This window comes from Tursiops truncatus, chromosome 20 (genome assembly GCF_011762595.2).
Source record: "Tursiops truncatus isolate mTurTru1 chromosome 20, mTurTru1.mat.Y, whole genome shotgun sequence".
Classification (NCBI taxonomy): Eukaryota; Metazoa; Chordata; class Mammalia; order Artiodactyla; family Delphinidae; genus Tursiops; species Tursiops truncatus.
The window spans coordinates 37,271,424-37,296,025 of record NC_047053.1 but is presented as its reverse complement, the minus strand read 5'-3'; the positions used below and the strand labels follow the sequence as shown (position 1 = coordinate 37,296,025).

Genomic DNA, 24,602 nt, shown 5'->3' with positions numbered 1-24,602 from the left:
CTTCATAGCTGTAAAATTCTTTATAAACATAACCATCCCCTAGCCTGTTTCTTTTGATAACCAGAATGTGGAAATTGGTTTTTTACTTTAAAAAGTATCAGAAATATTTTATCATCCCTTGATGTGAATAAATGAACTCGTTATGGTACTTACACGTACATTATCAAGTAAAAGATTACCTTTTCCCCCTACATTTTTATGGGCAGTATTGTAAATTGCCCCAGCTTTTAGTGTTATTGTTTAAAGAACATCTGCCCTTTTGTGCATGTGTTAACATCGCCAATTATTTATAAGCAAAAATCAAGAGAAAGTAATTCATCATATAATAAAGTTTTCCTCTGTCTCTTTTTAGGATATTTTCTTTTCTGGATGTTGTAACCTTGTGTCGCTGTGCTCAGGTCTCCAGGGTAAGAATGGCTGACATGATTACAAGAGCATCCCTTCCTGACATTAATGATAATCAGCTTCTGTAGTAGACCGACTATTTACTTCAGATGGTAGTTGTATGTTATGTTTCCAAGGTTGTGGTTTCACCCATGGGATACCCAAACCCATGTTAATTCTACAGTGGAATTCTACTATATGTACTATCTCTAACTTTAATTTTTTGAAATTCTTGACTATTTGTGTAATACAAACAGAAGAAACATTTTCAAGGAAAAAGCACTAAACATGCAAATTAAAAGAATAGGCTTTACTCAGAACTGTAATAATATAGTATTTCATTATGTTTCCCTTATTCATTTTATGTACATACATGGAAGGCTCTTGATATCTCCCTATATTTTTTTTCTCAAAAGGTTATAGCTAGAATTTAATTTTTAAGAAATTGTAGAGCAAACCAAATTCCATTCTCAAAGTCAGTTTCTGCATTACTCTTACTTATCCATTTTTGTCAATTGACATTACTATGACAAAATAGTGAGACATAATCTTATTGCTGCCCCTAATATTAAGAATAGAATCTCTGTTGTGGGAAAATTGCTTTATGAATCATTCATAGTCTCTTTTGTAATACAGATATATAATAATTAATAAAATGAATGAGTACGTACAGTTATCATCTTTTTATAAACTGGACAATGGCTTTTTGATGTTTAACAAATACTTATTGAGAACCTACTATGTACCAGGTATAGTCCTAGGTGCTGAGTATGTAATATGGTTATGTCACAATACTCAGCATCAGAGTATTGTGTTTACCTCTGTTAAGTGGACCCAGGTTTTCCTTCAAATTTCCATCACCAATTTCCTTCAAAAAAAACCCCCACAAAACTTGCCATAGAAAATCCACCTCATCTTGCTAACTTTAATGTAATTTCTACATCCTAAAAGCCATACTAAATCTGTATCTCAGCTATTTAAGAAACAATCAGGCATATTTTGATGATTTCTATTCATGACAGTTCTGTTCCTGGTACCTGAGTGGTTGCCTTAGTCATGGCTGGTACAAATGAGTGGGGTTTCTTTTTTGTCTCCATATGAAGCTGAGGTCATCATTGAGAAACAAAATTCCCAGACCAGTGTCTTAACCTGTTTGGTTGCAGAGTCTCATCTCAAGAATGTTGATTTGAGTGAGTTTTAATTGTTGTTTTCATGTTCAGGTTCCTCTTCCTTCTTAATGTGTTTTAACTTAAAAGGAAGCAGAATGCCAATTTTCATTACATCTGTACAATTGGAACATCGGTAGTTAGCCTGTTATTCTCTGTACTTGAAGTATTTAGTTAATTTGCTTTAAAAAAAAAAAAACAACAAAAACTCTAGAGAGGAACCTGTCATTCCTAATTTTAGTCTCACTTTAGCATGTGTCCTGCTTGCTGAAGAAAATAGTATAAGGAAATGAGAAGTATCAAATCAGAGATAGAGTTAGCCTAAGAATCTAGTAAACATATGATCTTTAAAGGTTTTATCTCTTGTCTCCCATGGAGCCATTTAAGAAACTGTTGGAAAAATATGAAGCCACAAAAAGAAAAGTAACATCGAAATCCTGAGAAAACCTTAAGGATTTCTATAATAATAACTTTGTTAACCCTCATACCCCTGACATCTTTCTTACTGATTGTGTGATAGTTACCTGGGGCTTATAAGGGTATCTTTAATTTCCGTTTTAGAATTTCAGTATCGAATCTGTGTTTTGAATTGTTGTAGTAAGAGATAATATTCTAAGTTTATAACTTAACAGTGTTAAGACTTTTGTTTACACTTTAAATTTAGTAGGGAAAACGTTTAAAGGCTTTCTGATTAAAATACAGAACGATCCGCAAAAGGTTAACTCTTAGTGGAGTCATTTTTCACCTTATCCTGAAAGGCTGAAAATCTTGGAAGCTTTCTTGCCTCCCTTTAGGTAATTAAAGAAATGTATGAGAAGTCTTAAAACTTTCAGTGTTTAAAATTACCACTGAATCAAGTTGAAGGAAAAGATGACCAATTGAAAAACATGCCTGAGTGAGCAAATTGGTAATGAGGAAAGCATTAAGTCTCTGTCATGTATACTGAGAAATGATAGTGTCTTTTGTAAATCCCAGGTCACCATATCACAGTTTTGGGTCCAAACAAGTGATGCTATGAATAGCATATTTTTATTGAACATGGCATATGTATTGAACACACTACATTCAGAGTGCCATCTTCTTTCTTTGGTTTCACACTCACCTCGTTCCTAGTTGAGGGATAGAGTAACAGACTTGCTTTTCATTAGCTGGATTATCTCATTTTGAGATTGGAAACTCAAGTTAGAAAACAGTTTCCGGCTGTGATACTTATCACAACCTGTTCTTTCCCCAGCCCGCTAATGTAAGATCTTTCGTAGCTACTAATTTCTGTACCCACTCATTTATGAGATAATCTACTTGGAGAATAAAGTATGAATCAGAAATAAGACTGACTTTTGGGGAGTTAATGGTGGAGGTGCTAAGAAATTTTTTGGTCAATTTCAATCATTAGTAGGTTGAATTGTGAACTTGAATTTTGCTAGCTTTTCCCCTTCATTTCAGCTTCTGTTCATTCTGTCTCTTCTTCTTCAAAATAGGCCTGGAATGTTCTGGCTCTGGATGGCAGTAACTGGCAGCGAATTGACCTGTTTGATTTCCAGAGGGATATCGAGGTATGACTGCGTGGTGTGTGGCCCCATCTCTCTCGTTAGAATGTAATTGCAGCATATAGGACAGATTAGCCCCAACCACATAAATCTCCTTTCCCAGGAGAGAGAGACTGTTCATTTCAGCGCATCTGAACTTCATGGGAGCTTGCAATTTTCCCAAGAACTGGTTCAGTTTTTGAGAATGAGCAGAATTATTTTACTGAAATAATACTGAGTTATTTAGTTTTAATAGGACTCATTTTTGTTTTTATTTTTGTGGTGGAAATGTGAACCTTTGTTTGCTCTTTTTAAGGAAGTCTTTTCATTATTTGTTTATTTAAAAATAAGTGGAGTTAATTTACTGGAGCATGATATCTGCATAAATTCTTCTTGATGAGCATTCTGGGTTCTGGGGGAGCCTATAGATAGTTTTTGTAGAGAATGAATTGGATTACTTTTATTGGGGAGAGATTTTTTCCCTTCTCACTTCTCCCCCATATTTTATCTCTTAGTATTGCCTATTTTCTCTAAAATGGAGAAGAATGGCTTAAGCTTAAATTATTTTAACCTGAATTTAAGCTCTGTAGTCCTTGGTTTTCTCATCTGGAGAGTGGAAGTAATAGCTTCCTCACTGTGTTATAAGGATTAAATTAGATTTAGATGTAGCTATTTTTTCTGTTGGGTTTGTTTTTTTTTTGAGTTCTAGTGGAACTTAGTGGTCTTGAGAATCCATGTAAGAAGTTAAAAAAACCTCACATGAACTTTATATTATCTTCATAAAGTACTTTTATTTTATTTTATTATTATTTTTTTTTTGCGGTACGCGGGCCTCTCACTGTTGTGGCTTCTCCCGTTGCGGAGCACAGGCTCCGGACGCGCAGGCTCAGCGGCCACGGCTCACGGGCCCAGCCGCTCCGCGGCATGTGGGATCTTCCCGGACCGGGGCGCGAACCCGTGTCCCCTGCATCAGCAGGCGGCCTCTCAACCACTGCGCCACCAGGGAAGCCCAGTACTTTTATTTTTTAATATGTTTTTTAAAGACTTTTTTTTTGATGTGGACCATTTTTAAAGTCTTTATTGAATTTGTTACCATATTGCTTCTGTTTTATGTTTTGGTTTTTTGGCCACGAGGCATATGGGATCTTAGCTCCCCAACCAGGGATCAAACCCACACCCCTTGCATTGGAAAGCGAAGTCTTAACCATTGGACTGCCAGGGAAGTCCCATAAAGTACTTTTAAAATGATACCCACCGACGTGCTGGATTTTTCTGTTTTTCACAATTCTCTGATCTTCATGGATGTAAATATTTAAAGCAGCCTGGCCTACAAAACCATTCAGCAAGCTTTTGTGAAGTGTTCATTGAGTCTCTGCTGTATTTAGAGCACTATAGTAAATACACAGAAATAATAGAGAGAGTTAATGTCCTGTGGCTGCAGGAGGGGAATCTACATTGATGAAGTGGCATAAGAGAACTACAGAGCACCATTTCCTCAGATGCAGGGTATCTTACAAGAGGAACAAAGTAAATAACAATATAGGGTTTAGGTATGTTTCAAGTAGATGGGTTAATCAGGAAAGCTTTCTCCCAGTAAGTTGAAATTTTCATATTGATTTAATTAGGTCTTTAAAACGAGTAGAAGTCTCTTAAAAATGAGGATGTGGTCTTTTCAGAAACGATGTGGTGGCTTACCTTTGTATACCTGTCTTCTTTTTTTACAGGGCCGGGTAGTGGAGAATATTTCAAAAAGGTGTGGGGGCTTTTTACGAAAGCTAAGTCTTCGTGGGTGTCTCGGAGTAGGAGACAATGCATTAAGGTAAAAACATAGCTATCGATTAACTCATCTTCTTGACTGAAGTGAAGAACAGCACCAAACACAGCACTGTCTCACCCAGAAAAGGCTGGAATAGTTTTCATATTCCTAAGCTATTCTGAACCCAAATACACGTTCACTGCTTATAACACAAATATCCAGTAGTGGAATGTGTGGTTTTGAGAATAAAACAAGAACAAGTGCTCCCCCCAAAAAGCCAGATTCCCCATATTATAAATGGTTCGTTTGGAGCTTTGAGTAAATTTTTTTAAGTTTGCTTACTCGAAGTTAGGATAATTTTAACTTTGGTTGACAAAAAGATTGATGTTTAAAAGTTTATGGTTGAAAAGTAATTTATTCGTAATTGTGAACAACTTTTTGTACCATTTTGTACCAGTAATATCCATTATTACCACTATTGGTATCTTCTGTTATTTTTTTAATGCCGAGAATTGTGCCCGTTTCACCTCAAACCCTTCACTTTCTTTCCTGTAAAGGACCTTTGCACAAAACTGTAGGAACATTGAAGTACTGAATCTCAATGGGTGTACAAAGACTACAGATGCGTAAGTATTTTATGTTTTAGAAGGGTAAGTCATAGCCTCTTGTGTCCTGCCTATACTAGCTTTTAATGCAGACTACTAAATATATTTAGCAAATTTCATTTTGGTTTTATAGAGGAAAGATGTTTAAATTTAGAAATAGAATAAGATACTTATCTTAGAATTTGGTTCAAATTCTGTTTTGATTTTTAAAAGAAAACTTAAAATTGTAGTCAGTGAATGTGCAGTAGGAAATACTAATATAGGACTACTTACATTTCAAAAAGACACGAGTAGCTATCATTCAAAAGACACATAAACAGGTGATGCTATAAAAAGATGTAAAATCTTAAACATAGCTTAGAGTAATCAATATAGAGAGTGTTTATTAAATGACTCTTTAAAAGTACAGTGTCTTGTGTCAGTCACAATATAAAAGAAAGAAAGCATAATCCTCCATCCTTCAGAGTTTACTGTCACAGACCCAATAGGCATAAGAAGGTAGACATAAAAAACATTCAGCCTAAGGCTCTATTGGTAATAACATGTATCAAATAACATTTAAATATTATGTAGGGAAATTGTTGCCTATTGGAAGGTGAAGAAGATGTTTACACAGGGAGTGGCCAGGATTAGTCAGTGGATCCTCCTGTTTTTCAAAAAGGCCTCATGAAAGAGATGGGCTCTTTAGAATTGCTTGAATGAGGGAAAGTAGAAGACAGTCCAAGCACAGAGTACACATTGTTTATTTTATTGCTTTCTTTGAGGTTACAACTGGTTAACTTTTTTGTTTTTTAATTATTTTATTTTATTTATTTTTGGGTGCGTTGGGTTTTGTTGCTGCACGCGGGCTTTCTCTAGTTGCGGTGAGCGGGGACTACTCTTCGTTGCGGTGTGCACGCTTCTCATTGTGGTGGCTTCTCTTGTTGCGGAGCACGGCTCTAGGCGCACAGGCTTCAGTAGTTGTGGCACGTGCGCTCAGCAGTTGTGGCTCGCGGGCTGTAGAGCGCCGGCTCAGTTGTGGCACACGGGCTTAGTTGCTGTGCATCATATGGGATCTTCCCGGACCAGGGCTCGAACCCATGTCCCCTGCATTGGCAGGTGGATTCTTAACCACTGTACCATCAGTGAAATCCTGTAGATGCTTATCTTAAAAGAAAGGTTTAAAATCAAATCTTCCACCTTTGAAAACTAGAGAAAGAAAAATAAATCTACATAAGTAAAAGGAAGGAAATAAAAAAGATAATGGTGGAAATCAATGAAATAAAAAATGGGCATAGAGTAGAGAAAAATCCATGAAACCAGAAGCTGTTTCTTTGAAATAAAATCAATAAGCTTGATCGACCTCTGTCGAAATTAGTCAAGAAAGAAGACACAGGGGCTTCCCTGGTGGCGCAGTGGTTGAGAGTCTGCCTGCCGATGCAGGGGACACGGGTTCGCGCCCTGGTCCGGGAAGATCCCACATGCCGTGGAGCGGCTGGGCCCGTGAGCCGTGGCCGCTGAGCCTGCGCGTCCGGAGCCTGTGCTTCTCAGCGGGAGAGGCCACAACAGTGAGAGGCCCGCGTACTGCAAAAAAAAAAAAAAAAAAGACACAAATCACCAGTACCAAGACTGTAAAAAGAAATATCACTAAAGTTTCTACACAGATTCAAAAGTTAATTAGAGGATGTTGTGAGCAATTTTATGCCAATAAATTTGACAGCTTAGATGAAATAGATAATTTCCTTGAAAGACACAAATTACCAAAACTGTAAAGAAATAGAAAATCTGAATAGCCTTATATCTTTATAAACTGGATTGGTGATTAAAAACCTTACCACCAAAAAATAAAAACAAAAACCTATAGGCTTGCACAGTACTGAATTCTATCGAATATTTTAGAAAGGAATAATCTTTCAAAAAAATAGAGGAGGAGGGAAAACTTTCTAATTCAGTATATGAGATCATCATTACCATGATATCAAAAATAAAATAAAAATTACAGGAAAAGGAAACTACTGGCCAATATCCCACATGCACTTGTAAAAATCCGTAACAAAATATTATCAAATTGAACCCAGCAATATATGAAAAGGGTAATAAATCATAATCAATTTGGATTTATCTCAGAAATGTAAGGTTGTTTTAACATGCAAAATCAGTCAGTGTTATTAAGTTCCAACTTAATAACAGATCAAAGAAGAAAAATCACATGATCATCTCAATAGATCCAGAAAAAGCATTTTACAAAATTAAACACCCATTAAGGATAAAATCTCTAAACAAACTAGGAGAAGGTAACTTCCTCAACCTGATAACTTGTATATATGAAAAACCTAATTTTAACATTGTATTTAGTCATAAAATACTGAACATTTCCCCCTAAGGTCAAAGCATGGATATTAGGTCTACTACATCTATTCAACATTGTACTGGAAGTCCACCTAGTACAATAAGGGAAGAAAAAGTGGGGGTCATACAGATTAGAAAATAATTTTTAAATGGCATGATAGGGTTCTAGCAAGTTCACGGGAAACATGGCCAATATGCAAAAATTAATTCTGTATCCGTAAACCATCAACGAACAAATGGAAAATGAAATTTTAAATATAGCAACATTCGTGGTAACATCCAAGAACATAAAATACTTAAGGATAAACTTAATAAAAATATGTGCACGTTACATACACTGAAATCAGATTTCTAAAAATTGAAAGTAGGTCTTAAAAGTTTTCATGGACTTCCCTGGTGGCGCAGTGGTTAAGAATCCGCCTGCCAATGCAGGGGACACAGGTTCGAGCCCTGCTTCGGGAAGATCCCACATGCCGCAGAGCAACTAAGCCTGTGTTCCACAACTACTGAGCCTGAGCCCTAGACCCTGAGAGCCACAACTGCTGAGCCTGAGTGCCACAACTACTGAGCCTGAGTGCCACAACTGCTGAGCCTGAGTGCCACAACTACGAAGCCTGTGCGCCTAGAGCCTGTGCTCCACAAGAGAAACCACTGCAATGAGAAGCCCGTGCGCAGCAACGAAGAACCAACGCAGCCAGAAAGAAAGAAAGAAATTTAAGTTTTCATCACGAGAAAAAAAAATTGGAGCCGTGCGTAGTAATGGATGGACTTATTGTGGTAATCATTTTGCAATATATGTGTATATTGAATCATTTTGTTGTACACCTAAAACTAATATAATGTTACATGTTAATTATATACCCAATTTTCAAAAGCAAAGTATGATAATAATAACTTGTTAAATAGAGAATATCAATTAAAAGAAATTGTAAAATATGAGCCAAATGGAAACTCTGGAATTGGAAATACAGTATCTAAAACATACATAGCATGATGGCTATAGTTAACAGTACTGTATTGTATACTTGAGAGTAGATTTTAAATGTTTTCACTGTAGCAACAACAAAATGGTATTTATGTGAGGTAAACAGTGTGTTAACTAACCTTCTTGTGGTAAACATTCCACAACATATATGTGTATCAAATCATCACATTGTATACCTTAAACTTACATAATGTTATATGTCAATTACATGTCAGTAAAGCTAGGGGGAAAAAAACCCCAGAAAAACAGGTAATCAATCAATAAATTTAGAGATCTGTAGGGCTTCCCTGGTGGCGCAGTGGTTAAGAATCCTCCTGCCAATGCAGGGGACACGGGTTCAATCCCTGGTCTGGGAAGAGCCCACATGCCACGGAGCAGCTAAGCCCATGAGCCACAACTACTGAGCCCATGTGCCACAACTACTGAAGCCCACGCGCCTAGAGCCTGTGCTCCGCAACAAGAAAGGCCACCGCAATGAGAAGCCTGCATACTGCAACGAAGAGTAGCCCCCACTCGTCGCAACTAGAGAAAAGCCCTTGCGCAGCAATGAAGACCCATGCAGCCAAAAATAAATAAATAAATGTTAAAAAAAATAAATTTAGAGATCTGTAGCAATTATCCATCCAGTCTAAAGAACAGAAAGATTAAAGAAAAATGGACAGAGCCTCAGAGACCCGTGGAACAACATCAAGAGTAGAATGTGAATGAATCCCAGACAAGATAGAAAGAGGCAGGAAGAAAAGAAAAAGTGAGAAATTAATGGCAGAAAACCTCCCAAATTTGATGAAAAACGTTAATCTACAGATCTAAGAAGTTCAGTGAACCCCAAGAAGGATAAAAATATCCATACCTAGACATGTTAGGGCCAAACTGTTGAAAATTGAACACAGAAATTTTTGAAAGCAGCAAAAGGAAAATAATTCACGTATACAAAAAGAATATTTGGTTAATGGGTGACCTAATCAGAAATAATGGAAACCAGAGCCATGTGACATACTCAGTGTGCTGAAAGGAACAAAACAAGAATTCTGTATCTAGCAAAACTGTCCTCTGTAAATGTAGGCAAAATAATGACATTCCCAGATAAACAAAAAGGGAGAGAATTTGTCCCTAGTAAATATGCCTGGCAAGAAATAGTAAAGGAAGCCCTTCAGGATGAAAGGAAATAAATACCAGACAGTAACTCGGATCCCTAGGAATTGGTAAATGAAAAGCATCGGAAACGGTAAATATGTGGGTAAATCTAAGACTCTGATTTTTTCATATCTTCTCTTAACTTCTTTAGAAAATAGAAGATTGTATAAAGCAATCATTATAACATTGTATTGTTAGGTCTATAATGTATATATAGAGGTAATATATGAAATATATTTGAACATATGAAAATAATAGCACAAAAGAGAGAGGAGGGAACCATTATGTATTGAAGCAACATGCTTGTGCTTTATGCGCATTAAGTTATTGGTTTGTTTGTTTGTTTTAATTTATTTTATTTTTTTGGCTGTGTTGGGTCTTAGTTGTGGCATGTGGGATCTTTGTTAAGGTGTGCAGGATCTTTAGTTGTGGTGCGCGGGCTTCTCTCTAGTTGTGGTGTGCGGGTTGTTGTTTTCTCTCTCTAGTTGTGGAGTGTGGGTTCCAGAGCACATGGGCTCTCTAGTTTGCAGCACACGGGCTATCTAGTTGAGGCTCATGGGCTCAGTACTTGTGGCGCGTGGGCTTAGTTGCCCCGTGGCATGTGGGATCTTAGTTCCCTGACCAGGGATCGAACCTGTATCCCCTGCATTAGAAGGCAGATTCTTTACCACTGGACCACCAGGGAAGTCCCTAAGTTATTGTTTTGAAATAGATTATGGTAAATTAAGATACATATGGTATTCCATGAGCAGACTATAAGAAAATAATTAGAGAAAGAAAAAGGTAAAAAGTCAACAGAGGAATTGAAACAGTACACTTAAAAACAAGAAAACAGTAAAGGAGACACAGAAAAACAAATTCGAAAAAAGCATGAAGCAAACAGAAAAGGATTGCAAAATGGGAGGGAAAATCCAACCATATCAATAATTTTATTAAACGTAGACAGACTGAACTCTTCACCCAAAAGACAGATTATCAATATGGATTAAAAAGCAACACCTGGGGCTTGCCTGGTGGCGCAGTGGTTAAGAATCCACCTGCCAATGCAGGGGATGTGGGTTCGAGCCCTGATCCGGGAAGATCCCACATGCCATGGAGCAACTAAGCCCGTGCACCGCAACTATTTAGCCTGCGCTCTAGAGCCCACAACACAACTACTGAGCCCACGTGCCATAACTACTGAAGCCCATGTGCCTAGAGCCGGTGGCCCACAACTAGAGAAGCCACCACAATGAGAAGCCCATGCGCTGCAACGAAGAGTAGACCCCGCTTGCCACGACTAGAGAAGCCTGCACACAGCAACGAAGACCCAATGTAGCCAAAAACAAAAAGCAAGATGCAATTGTGTGCTGTCTACAAGAGACATGCTTTAGATTCAAAGCCGCAAATAGGTTGAAAGTAAACAGATGGAAAAATGCATACTATGCAGATAGAGCACTCCACCCAATGATTACAGAATAGACATTCTTTACAAACATACTGGAACATTCTCCAGGATAGAGCATAGATTGGGCCACTAAACAAGTCTTAATCAATTTAAGAAGATTAAAATCATTCAAAATATGTTCTCTGACCAGAACTAGAGAATTAAACTAGAGATTCATGACAGAACAAAATGTGGGGAATGCTCAAGTATTTGGAAATTCAGCATCATGCTTCTAAATAATTTTGAACTGAATGAAAATGAAAAGCTACCAAAATTTACGTGATTCAGCCAAGGTAATGATACAACTCTGCATTCCTATATCACAAAAGAGGAAAGAAAGAAAGCTCAAATCAGTAACAACCTTCAACTTTAAGAAAATAGAAGGGCAAAGCCCAAAGCAAAAAGAAGGAAAAAATAAAGATTAGATTGGATATCAGAGAAATAGGAAACAAAAACAGTAATAAAATCAATGAAACCAAGAGCTGGTTCATTGAAAAAAGTTTTTTAAATTGACAAACCTAGACTGAGAAAATAAGAGAGAAGACTCAGATTATCAAAAGCATGAATAAAGGAGAGAACTAAGTAGCCAAAAGACAGATGAAATGTTTATCAGGTAATACCATAAATAACTTCATACTAACAAATCAGACAACCTAGGTGAAATGGACAAATTCCTGGGAAGGCACAGATTACCAAATTTGACTCAACAGAAAAATAGACAATCTGTATAGATCTATAGCAAGTACATTCAGTAATTCAAAATTGTCCCACAAAAAAAGCCCAAGCCCAGATGACTTCACTGGTGAGTCCATCAAATATTTAAAGAAAAAATAACACCAATACTCAAACTCACTCATAAAGTAAAAGAAGAAATACTTCATAACTTGTTTTCTCCGGCCAATATTTTTCTGATACCAAAAATATCTGATGTCAAAGCCAAACAAAGATTTCACAATAAAAGGAAATCTACTGTATTCCTCAGGAACAGAGATGCAGAAATACTTAACAAAATTTTAGCAAACTGAATCCAGCAACATATAAAAGGGTTGGATCTTAACCAACTGTGATTTATCCCAGAAATACAAGTGTGGTATAACATCTGAAAATCAGTTAATGTAATAGTTCATAATAATTAGTAGAATAAAGCAGAGATCAACAAACTTTTTCTGTATGGGGCTGGATAAGGAAATATTTAAGCTTTGTCGGCCATATGGTCTCTGTCACAGCTACTCAACTCTGCCAGTGTTTTACAAACATTGCCAATGTTTTACAGAGTGGCCACAGACAATACATAAACAAATGAGCATGGCTGTGCTCCAATAAAACTTTATTGCATGGTGCTGAGATTTTAATTTCATTTAATTTTCACATGTCACAAAATAGTATCTTCTTTCAACCATTTAAAAATGCCAAAACCATTCTTGACTTGTGGCCATATAAAAATAGGCAGCTGGTGAGATTTACTGCCCTCTGGAATAAAGGACAGAAACCACATGATCATCTCACTATGATAGGCAGCCTCTAAAATGACCCCCAAATAATCCCTACCTCCTCATATTTGCACCTTTGTGTAATCTTTTCCCCTTGAGCGTGGACTGGACCTCGTGACTCATTTCTAACAATAGAATGCTGCAAAAGAGATTGGATATCTCTTTGGAGATTAGGTTACAAAAAGACTGTGACTTCTATCTTGCTCTACTTTCTTCTCCAGCTCTGGGGAAGCAAGCTGCCCTGTTGTGAGTAGCTCTGTGGAGAGGTCCATGTGGCAAGAAACTGAGGTCTCTGGCCAGCAGCCAGCAAGAACCTGAATTCTATCAAAAACCAAATGAGTAAGCTTGGAATTAGATCGTCTAAGGTCTGCCAACATCCGCCTAAATGAGCTTGGAAGGGAATCTGTACCTAGTTACCTTTGAGATGATTGCAGCTGTGGCCAGTAGTACCTTGATGGTAGCCTTGTGAGAGACGTGGCGTCAGAGTCGCCCTGCTAAGCTGCCTGTGCCTATTTTCGTGATCCATGAAAACCATGAGATAATAAATAATTATTGTTTTAAGCTGCTCATTTCTGATGTAATTTGCTGTGCAACAGTAGCTAACTAATACATCTTTAGATACAGTAAAAGCACATGACAAAATGCAACATTCATTCGTGATCAGAATTTTAAACAGGGAATTCCCTGGAGGTGCAGTGGTTAGGACTCAGCAGTTTCACTGACAGGGCCCGGGTTCAGTCCCTGGTTGGGGAAGTAAGATCCTGTAAGCCTCCAGGCGCAGCCAAAAAAAAAAAAATCAACAAACTAGGAATAGAAGGGAGTTTCCTTAATCTGATCAAAAGCTTCCATGAAAAAACTACTGCTAACAATGTACTTAATGGTGAGAGACTGAATGCCTTACCTTAAAGTCAGGAGCAAAGTGCGTTTCTATTCAACATTCTGCTGGGGATTCTAGCCAATGCAATAAGTTTACAAAAAAAAAAAAAAAAAGAGCATACCAATAGGAAGGAAGGAAGACTGTCTCTTTTGGAGATAACATAAATCCAAAAGAAATGCCAGATTTCGACTCTGAAAACCATAAAACATTACTGAGAGAAATTAAAGAAGATGTGTATCAAGAATATATAGAGAATTCTTACAATCAATAACAAGGCAATCCAATTAAAAATAGGCCTGGGACTTCCCTGGTGGTCCAGTAGTCAAGACTCCATGCTTCCACTGCAGGGAGCATGGGTTCAATCCCTGGTTGGGGAATTAAGGTTCTTTCTGCATGCCGTGCTGCATGGCCAAAAAAATTAATTAATTAAAAAAAAAAAAGCCTGAGCATTTAGACATTTCACCAAGGAAAGAGATGAATGGTTAACAAACACAAGAAAGAGTGTTCATTACAAAATTGCAAAATAAAACCACAAGAGGCAATTTGACAAAGGCATTTATGAGGCAATTGAGGAAACTTGAACACAGACTGGGTGTCAGACATTAAGGAATTAAAATCCTTATTTAGAAATATGTCCTGAAATATTTACAGGTAAAATAATATGTCTGGGATTCGCTCTAAAATACTGAAACAAACAAAGGAGAAAAATAGATGAAATAGCAATAGTAGAATATTGATAAATGTCAAAGCTTAATGATGGTACATGTGCATTCTCTGTTATTCATTCTTGAGTATATTTGAGATTGTCTGTAATTTAAAAAAATTTTAAATGAGGAACTTGACCACTGTGGGAAAAGAGCCTTTAAGGAATTCATAGAGGAAAGCAGGCAGTAATTTACATAACTTAGTTTGTTTCAGCCCAACACTGGTCCATCCTCTGTATACCTTGCAAAAATCCTATTTTTTCATTACTGCCATGCAAAAGGTTATCTGAGCAGAAAGAGATTTAAGTGAAAGAGCAGAGACAGAGGTTTTGGGCTTCATGTTTCACCACTTGCTGGCAGGTACTAGCTATCTTTCTGGTGTTCCAGAATTTACAAAATGCATGTAGATCTCTTATCAGCACAAATGTAGTTTGCTGTCAGTAGCTACTAACATTTCCAAATGTGAATCAGGCACCATCTTCCCCTCATGCACATTCTCATAAACAGCACAGCTTTTTTTATCCTTCGTAAACCTGCCTCTTCCTCAGCATGAAAGGTCCCTGGATTTATAACTGCTTTTATTTGGGGTATGGAAATTTTACAGTTCTTGTAACATGTGAGAGTCATGTATGATATTCCAAGGATGTGTTCGTATTTGTTTATTGAGAATTGTGTATGATATTGGTATATCATACTAATATCCTTAGTAGGATGTGTTCTTATTTGTTTATTCATTATTTTCTCCTTTTTCCATTTTTCAGTACATGTACTAGCCTTAGCAAGTTCTGTTCCAAACTCAGGCACCTTGACTTGGCTTCCTGTACATCAATAACAAACATGTCTCTAAAAGCTCTGAGGTAAATTTCTTACAACAAGAATGTCCAATAATCAGAACAGATACTTATTTTTTTATTAACTAAAATAAAGTTGGAATTGAAGGAAACTATGTTTTATAGATACGTACTGTAGTTCAAAATAGATCTTTTGTTTTACTACTTGCCCAAATTACAGGACACATTCAGGTGAAATGATAGAGGTAACTAGGATTTCTGAACAGAATAGTACAGTTTGTACATGAATGAAGTGCTTAGCAGGATTCTGTATATATAGTAAGTGCTCAGTAAGTTTTCATTGTTTTAATGTTACTGTATTTTTTAAAAGTGCATTACAAAAAGGTATATCTTAAAAGGAGGGTGAAATGCCCAATGTCTTTGTACTTTTACTTTTTTATCAGCCTTTTATAAAAGATCATGGTGCCATGTATTAGTTACATTTATGAATAGTAAGAATTAAGCCATTAAAAGATGAAATGTAAATTTAGTTAAGTAGAGTGTAAGTAATCTGAAAATGTGTCTCCTTCTATACCTTCCTTATGAGCACTGAACACATGTATCTAAGGCTGGTGTAGGATAATAAATAAGATAGTATAACAGTGTTTATAGTTCATAAGTAATTCACATAAATGATCTCATTTATTTTGAAATCTTGCGAGGTAGATAGGACAGACACTTTACAGATAAGAAAATCTAAAACATTTTTGAATGCCGGATACTGTGATTCAACCATGGGAGGTAACTGAATAAGATATTGTTGCTGCCCTTAAGTTGCTCAGAGTCTCGTAGAAGAAAAAAAAAACTAAATGTGTTGCCATATTACAGCGGGATAAGTGCTATGGTAGAAATGAGTGCATTAGTTTGGGGAGAACATAGAAGGGCTACTGCTAATCTTGGTTTAAGAGAGGTTCTGTCAGGCTTCCCGAAGTGACTTGCCTGAAGTCACACTATTAATGTTGAAGAATAAACTTGAACTAAGATCCCCTGGCTTTATTTTATAAAACAATTAAAGCAGTATTTTCCAAAGAATGCCACAGAGCTTGGGATTCTTCCATAGTTTAAATGTGAAATCAAAGATCAAAGATGAAGCTAGTGTTTGATAGAAGGCAGAGATCTCATAATACAATATATCCTAAATTCAGCCTGTGGAAACTGTACCCTAGATACTTCCCAAGAGAGAGAATTTACAGATCCTTTGTAAGTTTTTAAATAAAAGTTTAAATGGCCTCATTATTACTTTGATAAGTACTTGAATTATTTGATAGAGAATTTGAGTTTGAATCTGACTCTTCATTAATTACTCTGTTAACTTGAACCAGTCGCTTAATTTCCATTTCCTATATAGAGACCGTTACATTTGTGATAAGTGCAAAAAGAATATACTTTGAAAAGTATAAACCTCCATAAAAATCTGATGTATCTGAAAAACAGCATTGTGCCTGAGCTTGTTAGTTAAGGTGGATTTGAGCTAGCCCTCCTAGTGATGTAGGACATGAACACCATGAGCGTTGATAAATGCCCCTTTTGTTACAGAATTGCCTGTATTCTAAATCTACATTAAGTAAATATGTCCCCAACTAGATGGCCAATAAAATGAGACTTTGGTGCCTTTGGAATTGGATTTAGTCATATGTTTGTTTCATTTTGTTTTATCCTAAGTGAGGGATGTCCACTGTTGGAGCAATTAAACATTTCCTGGTGTGACCAAGTAACCAAGGATGGTATCCAAGCACTAGTGAGAGGCTGTGGAGGTCTTAAAGCCTTATTCTTAAAAGGCTGCACACAGGTAATACTCCCTGTCTTACTTGTGAATGATAGAGGCACCATGAACTTGGTGGGCAGCCCAAGATGTTGGCTTGAGAGATACATAGTAGTTGTGTATTACTGACCAAAGACCCATGCTTACCAAAAATTAAAGGGTTTTCCCTAGAGTGAAAAAATAGAAGAATTAACATCTGCCTGACCAAAGATAAATTTTTGAGGGGAGGCAAGATGGGAAGACAAAATCATAATACGGAACAGGTGCCACAGGCAAGAAGGGTTTCATGTAATTTAATCTGAAAAGACAACTTGTCATGTTGTCACTGCCTGAGACCTTGAACTGGATAGGCAAGGAAGACAGTCTTGGCAGTTTCCACTAGTTTAACTACCAAGAGCTTTTCTTAAATGTGCCAAGTATACAGCAAGCTACATTTTATAGTATTGATGCTAATTTCCTGCCAGTCACATCACAAATCCAACATATTTTGTCATTAAAATTTTTAATATCACAGTGTTTTACAGTGGGAAAAAAAAAGGAGTTGACATGGTAACAACACCTGGAAGGAAATGATCAAGAGTGAGTTTAGAAGTGACTGACAAAGTAGAGCTAGGCTCTTATTACCTTATTTTATTAATGGTTGCTAAAACCATGCCTTGTATTCTATTCAAAAATGCCCTCATTCTTTCACCATGAAGGGAGGATTTCCACGGTTTGAAACAGAGCTTTGAAAGTATGACCACCTTAAAACAACAACTTGAGCTCCTGGTTATTTATGGAATCCTGAAAAATATTGATTGGGGTGCGTCATTATAGTCAATTACTTGTGATCTGTTCTCCGCACTGTACGCATAGCACTGATCTTCTAGCAGCAGATAAACTACAGATTTCTTTCTCAGCTCCTGTTCCCAAAAGTTTGTTGTTAAGAAACTTTACAGGGAGTGTAGCAATGTGAAAGTTATTTTAGTTTCAAAATCCCTCAGCAAAATGCTGCAAGGCATCTTTAATTTATCAGAAGAAAAATCCATAAACATTAGGCAATGTTTATTTTATCTTTCCCTTGATTTGGTGATAATATGAATTTGACGTGGTCAGAACTGATAACAAATACTGATAACTGTACTAATCATTTGAATTACACGTTTATATGATCATAGTTCATTGTTTCTGGTTCATTTGTTCCTTTGAAAGTTGGTTGGCTATACTTAGAATGTGTTGATGAATGTGTACACTCTTAAATCTTTAAGATTTAAGGTTTTAATATTTTAAACAATGTCAGTAATAATTTCTTCTCTCTTTTTAATCTTTCTAGCTAGAAGATGAAGCTCTCAAGTACATAGGTGCACACTGTCCTGAACTGGTGACTTTGAACTTGCAGACTTGCTTAGTAAGCAGTCCTTCCCACAACTCTTCTGTATTAGTAATTCATTTCAATAATATTATTGTAAGAGTTTCAGTCATAAAGACCAGTAGTTTGTCTGCTTCAACTCTGGGGATGCAGTAATCATAGATGACTTTTTAAATGCTCAACAGTACTCGCCCCTAGGGGCTTTGACGTAGATGAGATAGAGGGTAGCTTATACAGAATTCCAAATAAGCTAAACTGTAGCTCCACCCCTTTCTCTTCTACTTAAGAAAACTCTACTTTTTAGAAGTAAATTTTTCACAGACTACGGCATTTAAAATATTTTTGGTAAATTAATTGCAGTCACACCGACTAACATTTATCAGGGAGTAATGACTATTGGGAATCATTGATACAAGCAGATGACAAGCAAAATGTACCCTTTAAATTATTTTCAAGTAGTATTTGTAGTTCACATTTGGCTTGTTTAGACTATCAGCTTTTTTGTGTCTATCCCAAACCCCCTGAATTTTGTTCAGAGAATTTGCTGAAACTATTCAGGATCCTAGAACATTGACAATACACCTTTAGCTTTTGCCTCTTGCCTTGAAAATTGCATATATGTGTTGCCTTGGAGTGAGAGCCTCTCATAGCAATGAAAAAAGTTGGTGAGGGTTTTCTTTGTTTTTGCTAAGCCTTCTGTGTATAATACTCTCTCCTTCTTGTTTGGTCACCTGAAACTTTAGAGCATAGTGGTTGTTTAGTTTAAAGATGACACATATAGGGCCACGTTTTGTGCAATTTAAGCACCCTGCCCTCCCAGCCCTTAAGGGATGGTGCTGATAGCGATCTGTTTCAGAGGCTCCTAGAGACTGAGTTAAAGGAATGATATTTTGATTTCCATAGTTGCTAACTACCAGAATTTGCCTACTTTCATTTATGAAACAAATATTTGGCCTGAAAGAAAGATCTTACACAGCTATTGTAAACACGAAACCGTCATCTTACAGTGGCAGGAAAAAACTGTTCTTGCACATCTTCAGATTTTATTTATATACATACATAAATATACACATGTGCACTCTGTATATGTGTGTGTGTGTGTTACGTACGTACACACATACATACATATAAATACATGTATACCATACCTACCGTTTGCCTTTTTAGTTTCATTTCCTTTACCCTTCCAGCAGACAGAAACCAATTAGTAAGCATAAAGAACCAGCTCTGTCATGTTTATTTTACTGTTTACCTTCACCCAGATCATAGGGCATGAGTCATTCCTTCTGTCATTCTGTACAATGTGATGAAATGATTCTCAGCATTCGTGACACTTCTTGAAGTGTCTGCCCAGAACTATTGAAGGGACCAAAGTACACACTTAATGTAGTCTCTTTTTCTTGACTAATTTGAAAACACAGAAGTTTAGTAGATTTTGCTCTTTTAACAATTTAAAGTATTGGTAATATGACTTTCTTCCTCAGTAATCCCTTGTAGATTTCAAAACATTAAGAAAGAAAAGGCAGCACAGCCCTCCCAGTATTTTGTTAATAATGTGTGACGCAAACTCCATTGGCCTGCTAAATATGCAGGTTTATGGATTGCTGCTTCTCTCTTTATTTACATTTCTTTCAGTTATCCTTGTTTAGTAATAACTATACGTCACATTTGTGTGGCACTTTTTTTTTTTTTTTTTTGCGGTACACGGGCCTCACACTGTTGTGGCCTCTCCCGTTGCGGAGCACAGGCTCCAGACGCGCAGGCTCAGCAGCCGTGGCTCACGGGCCCAGCCGCTCCGCGGCACGTGGGATCTTCCCGGACCAGGGCACGAACCCGCGTCCCCTGCATCGGCAGGCGGACTCTCAACCACTGCGCCACCAGGGAAGCCCCTGTGTGGCACCTTTTTAAGGTACTTCTACATGTGTATATGCCTCATCAGTTTATTCTCATGACAGATCTTGCATCTGCCTTAGCATCCATTTTTCATCTGTATGTTGTTTCAGTTCTATAATACTGAGAACATACTGATTTAGGCAGTGAATATTTAAAGTTTGATTTCTGTTTCAGTTGTCCTTGTAACCTAAGAATACTGTTTGATTAAACAGAAATGACAGGAGAGCTTTATTCTGAGGCTTACACAAAATTAGCAAATCTATCAGGACAAATTAAAATGCTGATCATATCCAACATGTTAAGATTTTTATATATGACATCTTTTTTTTAATGTAACATCTTTTGTGTTTTTTCATTTTAAAATAATATAAAATAATAATTTAAAACATACAAAATTATATTTGAGTTGGATACAACTATTTATCTCCATTAAATTAGGATAGTCTTTTTTTTTAATACATCTTTATTGGAGTATAATTGCTTTACAATGTTGTGTTAGTTTCTGCTGTACAACAAAGTGAATCAGCTGTATGCATACATATATCCCCATATCCCCTCCCTCTTGAGCCTCCCTCCCACCCTCCCTATCCCACCCCTCTAGGTGGTCATAAAGCACTGAGCTGATCTCCCTGTGCTATGCAGCAGCTTCCCACTAGCCACCTATTTTACGTTTGGTAGTGTATATATGTCAGTACCACTCTCTCACTATGTCCCAGCCTCCCCTTCCCCCACTGTGTCCTCAAGTCCATTCTCAACATCTGCATCTTTATTCCTGCCCTACCACTAGGCTCATGAGTACCAATTTTCTAAATTCCATATATATGCATTAGCATACAGTATTTATTTTTCTCTTTCTGACTGACTTCACTCTGTATGACAGACTCTAGGTCCATCCACCTCACTACAAATAACTCAATTTTGTTCCTTTTTATCGCTGAGTAATATTCCATTGTATATATGTGCCACATCTTCTTTATCCATTCGTCTGTCAATGCACATTTAGGTTGTTTCCAGGTAGGATAGTCTTTATATTATAAAACTAAAATTTAGAAATAAATGGATTTATGGTTGATATGAGATTACAGCTGTGATCCACAGGTTGTTTCATTTTTTTAAAGTACCTTAATATCAGTATCAATTTTGAACTTGTAAATGCATTTATACTATTAAAATACTGCTGTTTTTATCTGTTTTCTAGGTTTTAAAATCATTTAATTGAACCTACACCATGATGCACCCCATCTGTTCCCAGTCTTGTCAGTCCCATTAGGTTAAAAGAACCCTGTTATAGCTTCTTCCCTTTGCACCAGAAATGAGCACAGATTCTCTTGAAAGCTAAATCAAAAGGAACTGGAAGGAAGAAACAAAGTGTATTCATTTTCTTTTAGGTCTGCTACATGGTTAATATCAAATCTGCTTTTATTTCTTTTTGGCACTTGTTTCACAGAGGTAACTTTTTTCTGTCTTTATCTTCTGCCAAGTTACTAATAACTATGGGTTTTTCCCTCTTGTTTTTTTTTTAGCAAATCACAGATGAAGGTCTCATTACTATATGCAGAGGGTGCCATAAGTTACAGTCCCTCTGTGCCTCTGGCTGCTCCAACATCACAGATGCCATCCTGAACGCTTTAGGTCAGAACTGCCCACGGCTTAGGTAAACATTTCTTGGTTATCTCAAAAAATCAGGGGAAAGGAGCAGTGGCCTCCTTCACTCATATTTATTCCTTGGAACCTTGAATTTTTTAAGGTAGACACTACAAGGCCACTACTACCCTTTCAGATGCGCACCTACTTGCTTTGTACCTCATTTGATTCCATGTAATTGGCCTGAACCAGGGGGTAATAGTCCTCATTTTCTGCTTCTTGGCTATCCATACTAGAAAAATATCAACATTTTATCACATTACTTGAGAAAAGAAATAAAGGCATTTTCTCTTATTAATGCTTTCATATAATTCCTTTCTGAAGAAAGTTTTGAGAAGCCCACCCTGTGATCATTTATATTGTAGTAATGATGCCAGGTACATAGCAGGGAGTATTTAAAGAGAAAAAACAGCTCTTCCTTTGTGCTGATGGTCTTTTAAAGCAAGCTTTATTTCTCTGTGGCTCCTCTTCTCTACCTAAATACAGGATTGGCTGACTATTCACTAAGAATGCAGTGTTAGCATGCACATGGTATCAAGCCCATATTGATTTTGTAAGAGCACACAGCACACTATTTGTAATAAATAGGGATAATCCCCGTATACCTTTTTTGTTCTTTAAAACAAAACTTATATTGTATTTACTATATAGTAAACATGTCAGCCACTGTTTTAAATTATTTACAAATATTACTTCATTTAATCATCATAACACCATACAAGCACTGTTATTATCTCTATATTATAGGTGAGAAAACCGAAGCACAGGTCAAGTAACCTGTTCAAGGTCTCACAGTTAGTAAGTGCAGGAGCAAGTGTTCCATCTCAGGCAGTCTAGCTCCAGAACCTATGAAACCACTTGTCTTACACATAAGAATCATTGTAAACCAATAAAAACTTTCTTAAAACTTTTTTGTAATCACCTGGCCACGGGCCTTCGTAATCTCGGAAGCCTAGAGTAGAATACTCGCCAGGAGCTGAGGAGGTAGCCAGTCTTCTCTCTAAAAAACATTACGTATTACCTTTTTCTGTTTTAAAGACAGGGATGTTCAGCTCCATTCTCCTTCATGGTTTATTTTATTGTTAGAAAAGAAAGGCTCTCAAATGTGATACTTAAAAGTTGGGTTCAGTCAGATCATACTTTCCCATTAGATACAGTATTTTAATTGATTGTCAGTTGATAATGATTCCTTATACTTTAGCTTTATGTTTTTTTTCAACTTCTATAGTAATTTGTAAGCAGACATACAGTGTTCTTTGGTACTGTCGTGCAGGCACCACCAGACTTTTCACAAAGAAGAGCTACTATTTTTGATTCCCCAGCCCTGTGGTTGATATTTAGGGTGGTGTTCAGCAGTTCCGATAGGGGCTCAGCTGCCCTCTCCACTGGGCCTCCCTGGGAGCCTGTGGGAGGAGGCAGGAAGCTTAAGGGTATTTTTTCATAAGTATGGAATTTCATATTTGGGACAGGTCTATGATTAACCAGTCCCGTCATAGTATTTTGAAAAGCTATTTAAATCTTAGTGAGCCTACATGTAAAATAGGGAAAGAGAATAATTTACTTTAGCAACAGATTAACTGAGACAGAGTATTTATCTCCATCTCCTTTGTTTTCTAGGAGCAGGCTGCCCTCTGGGGGTAAGCAGTATGCCATCAAGAAGGCTTTTAAATGCGTTTCTCATGCATTTTGGCATTAACTACAAGCTTCTATTATATTCTTCTGATTGCATCACCCTAAAATGTGGTATTTACAGGACCACTTTATGATGACTCCATGAAAATGAATAGCAAGATCTGTATACAGACTTGCTTAGCTGTGAATGTAACTCCGTGTTATATAGTCCTTAGGGAATAAGAGGTTGTTTTCTTAAATTCTTGCTGTTTTAATAAACCCAGTTTTCAGGGACCAATGGGTTGACTTTCACTTTGTTTTTTTAACAGAATATTAGAAGTCGCAAGGTGTTCTCAACTAACAGATGTAGGCTTTACCACTCTGGCCAGGGTAAGTGTTTTCTTCAGGTTCTGTAGGTTTTGTTCAGGGTTTGTTTTATTTCAGAAGAATGAGCAATGAGGGAAATGTGGAATGGCAGCAGAATTGAGGGTGTAGGATGTGGGGGGACGTCTCTGTGGCTGGTGTTCCTGAGCGTCCTTGGGCTGCAGCTACAGGCAGCTGCTCTGGAAAGGCAGACGTGCGTTGGATACCATGACATTCCTTCGTGAGACTTGATTTTCCACCTCCTTATAAGATATGTTAAACTAAGTGGGAATTTCCTAGTGCTTTTGAAAGAAGCTTATTTGGTTATTTGGTATGCAACTGGTGGATGAGAGTAATGTTGAAAGAAACATATAAGCCTGATTTAAATGGAGAGGTTTTAAGAGATTTTCTGTATTCTCCACAAGATTTTAATACATGGAGTGGTTTGTAAATCACTGTATAATAATAGTATTTAAAATTATACCATCTTTGACGAGTGTAATGGAACATGGGAAGGGCATTTGCTTTCAGGCAGATCAGTGGAATACTAATGGGGGCGGGGGCAGCCCATGGCATAACTAGATGAGGACATACAAATTCCCCTTCTGTGCTTACAAAGAAATCATTTTCATTAAATTATTTTTCGTTGAAAGGATCTCTGTATTAGTTCAGTATCAATGTTCAGGAAATTTATTCCCTTGGACTTTTAAGACGTTAGATACTTTTAAGTGTGGAATAGTTGAGAAATTTCACGGTGATAAAGGCCTTTT

At 37.0% G+C, this 24,602-nt stretch overlaps 1 protein-coding gene across 7 annotated transcripts in view; it reads left to right on the top strand.

Moving 5' to 3' along the window:
- Positions 1–24,602, top strand: part of FBXL20 (F-box and leucine rich repeat protein 20) — a 112,931-nt gene that overhangs the window by 76,449 nt on the left and 11,880 nt on the right. For 6 of the 7 annotated variants that reach the window (XR_012328714.1, XM_019924988.3, XM_073798008.1 and 3 more), the window contains exons 3-11: positions 353–407; positions 3,029–3,103; positions 4,801–4,895; positions 5,390–5,458; positions 15,143–15,238; positions 16,874–17,000; positions 18,286–18,360; positions 21,738–21,868; positions 23,799–23,859. Coding sequence is in view for 6 of the 7 variants with exons in the window: in XM_019924988.3 (XP_019780547.1) it covers positions 353–407; positions 3,029–3,103; positions 4,801–4,895; positions 5,390–5,458; positions 15,143–15,238; positions 16,874–17,000; positions 18,286–18,360; positions 21,738–21,868; positions 23,799–23,859 (784 nt within the window). In the remaining variant the exon portion in view is untranslated. The remainder of the gene's footprint in view (positions 1–352; positions 408–3,028; positions 3,104–4,800; positions 4,896–5,389; positions 5,459–15,142; positions 15,239–16,873; positions 17,001–18,285; positions 18,361–21,737; positions 21,869–23,798; positions 23,860–24,602) is intronic. The other variant, XM_073798009.1, reaches the window with a different exon arrangement.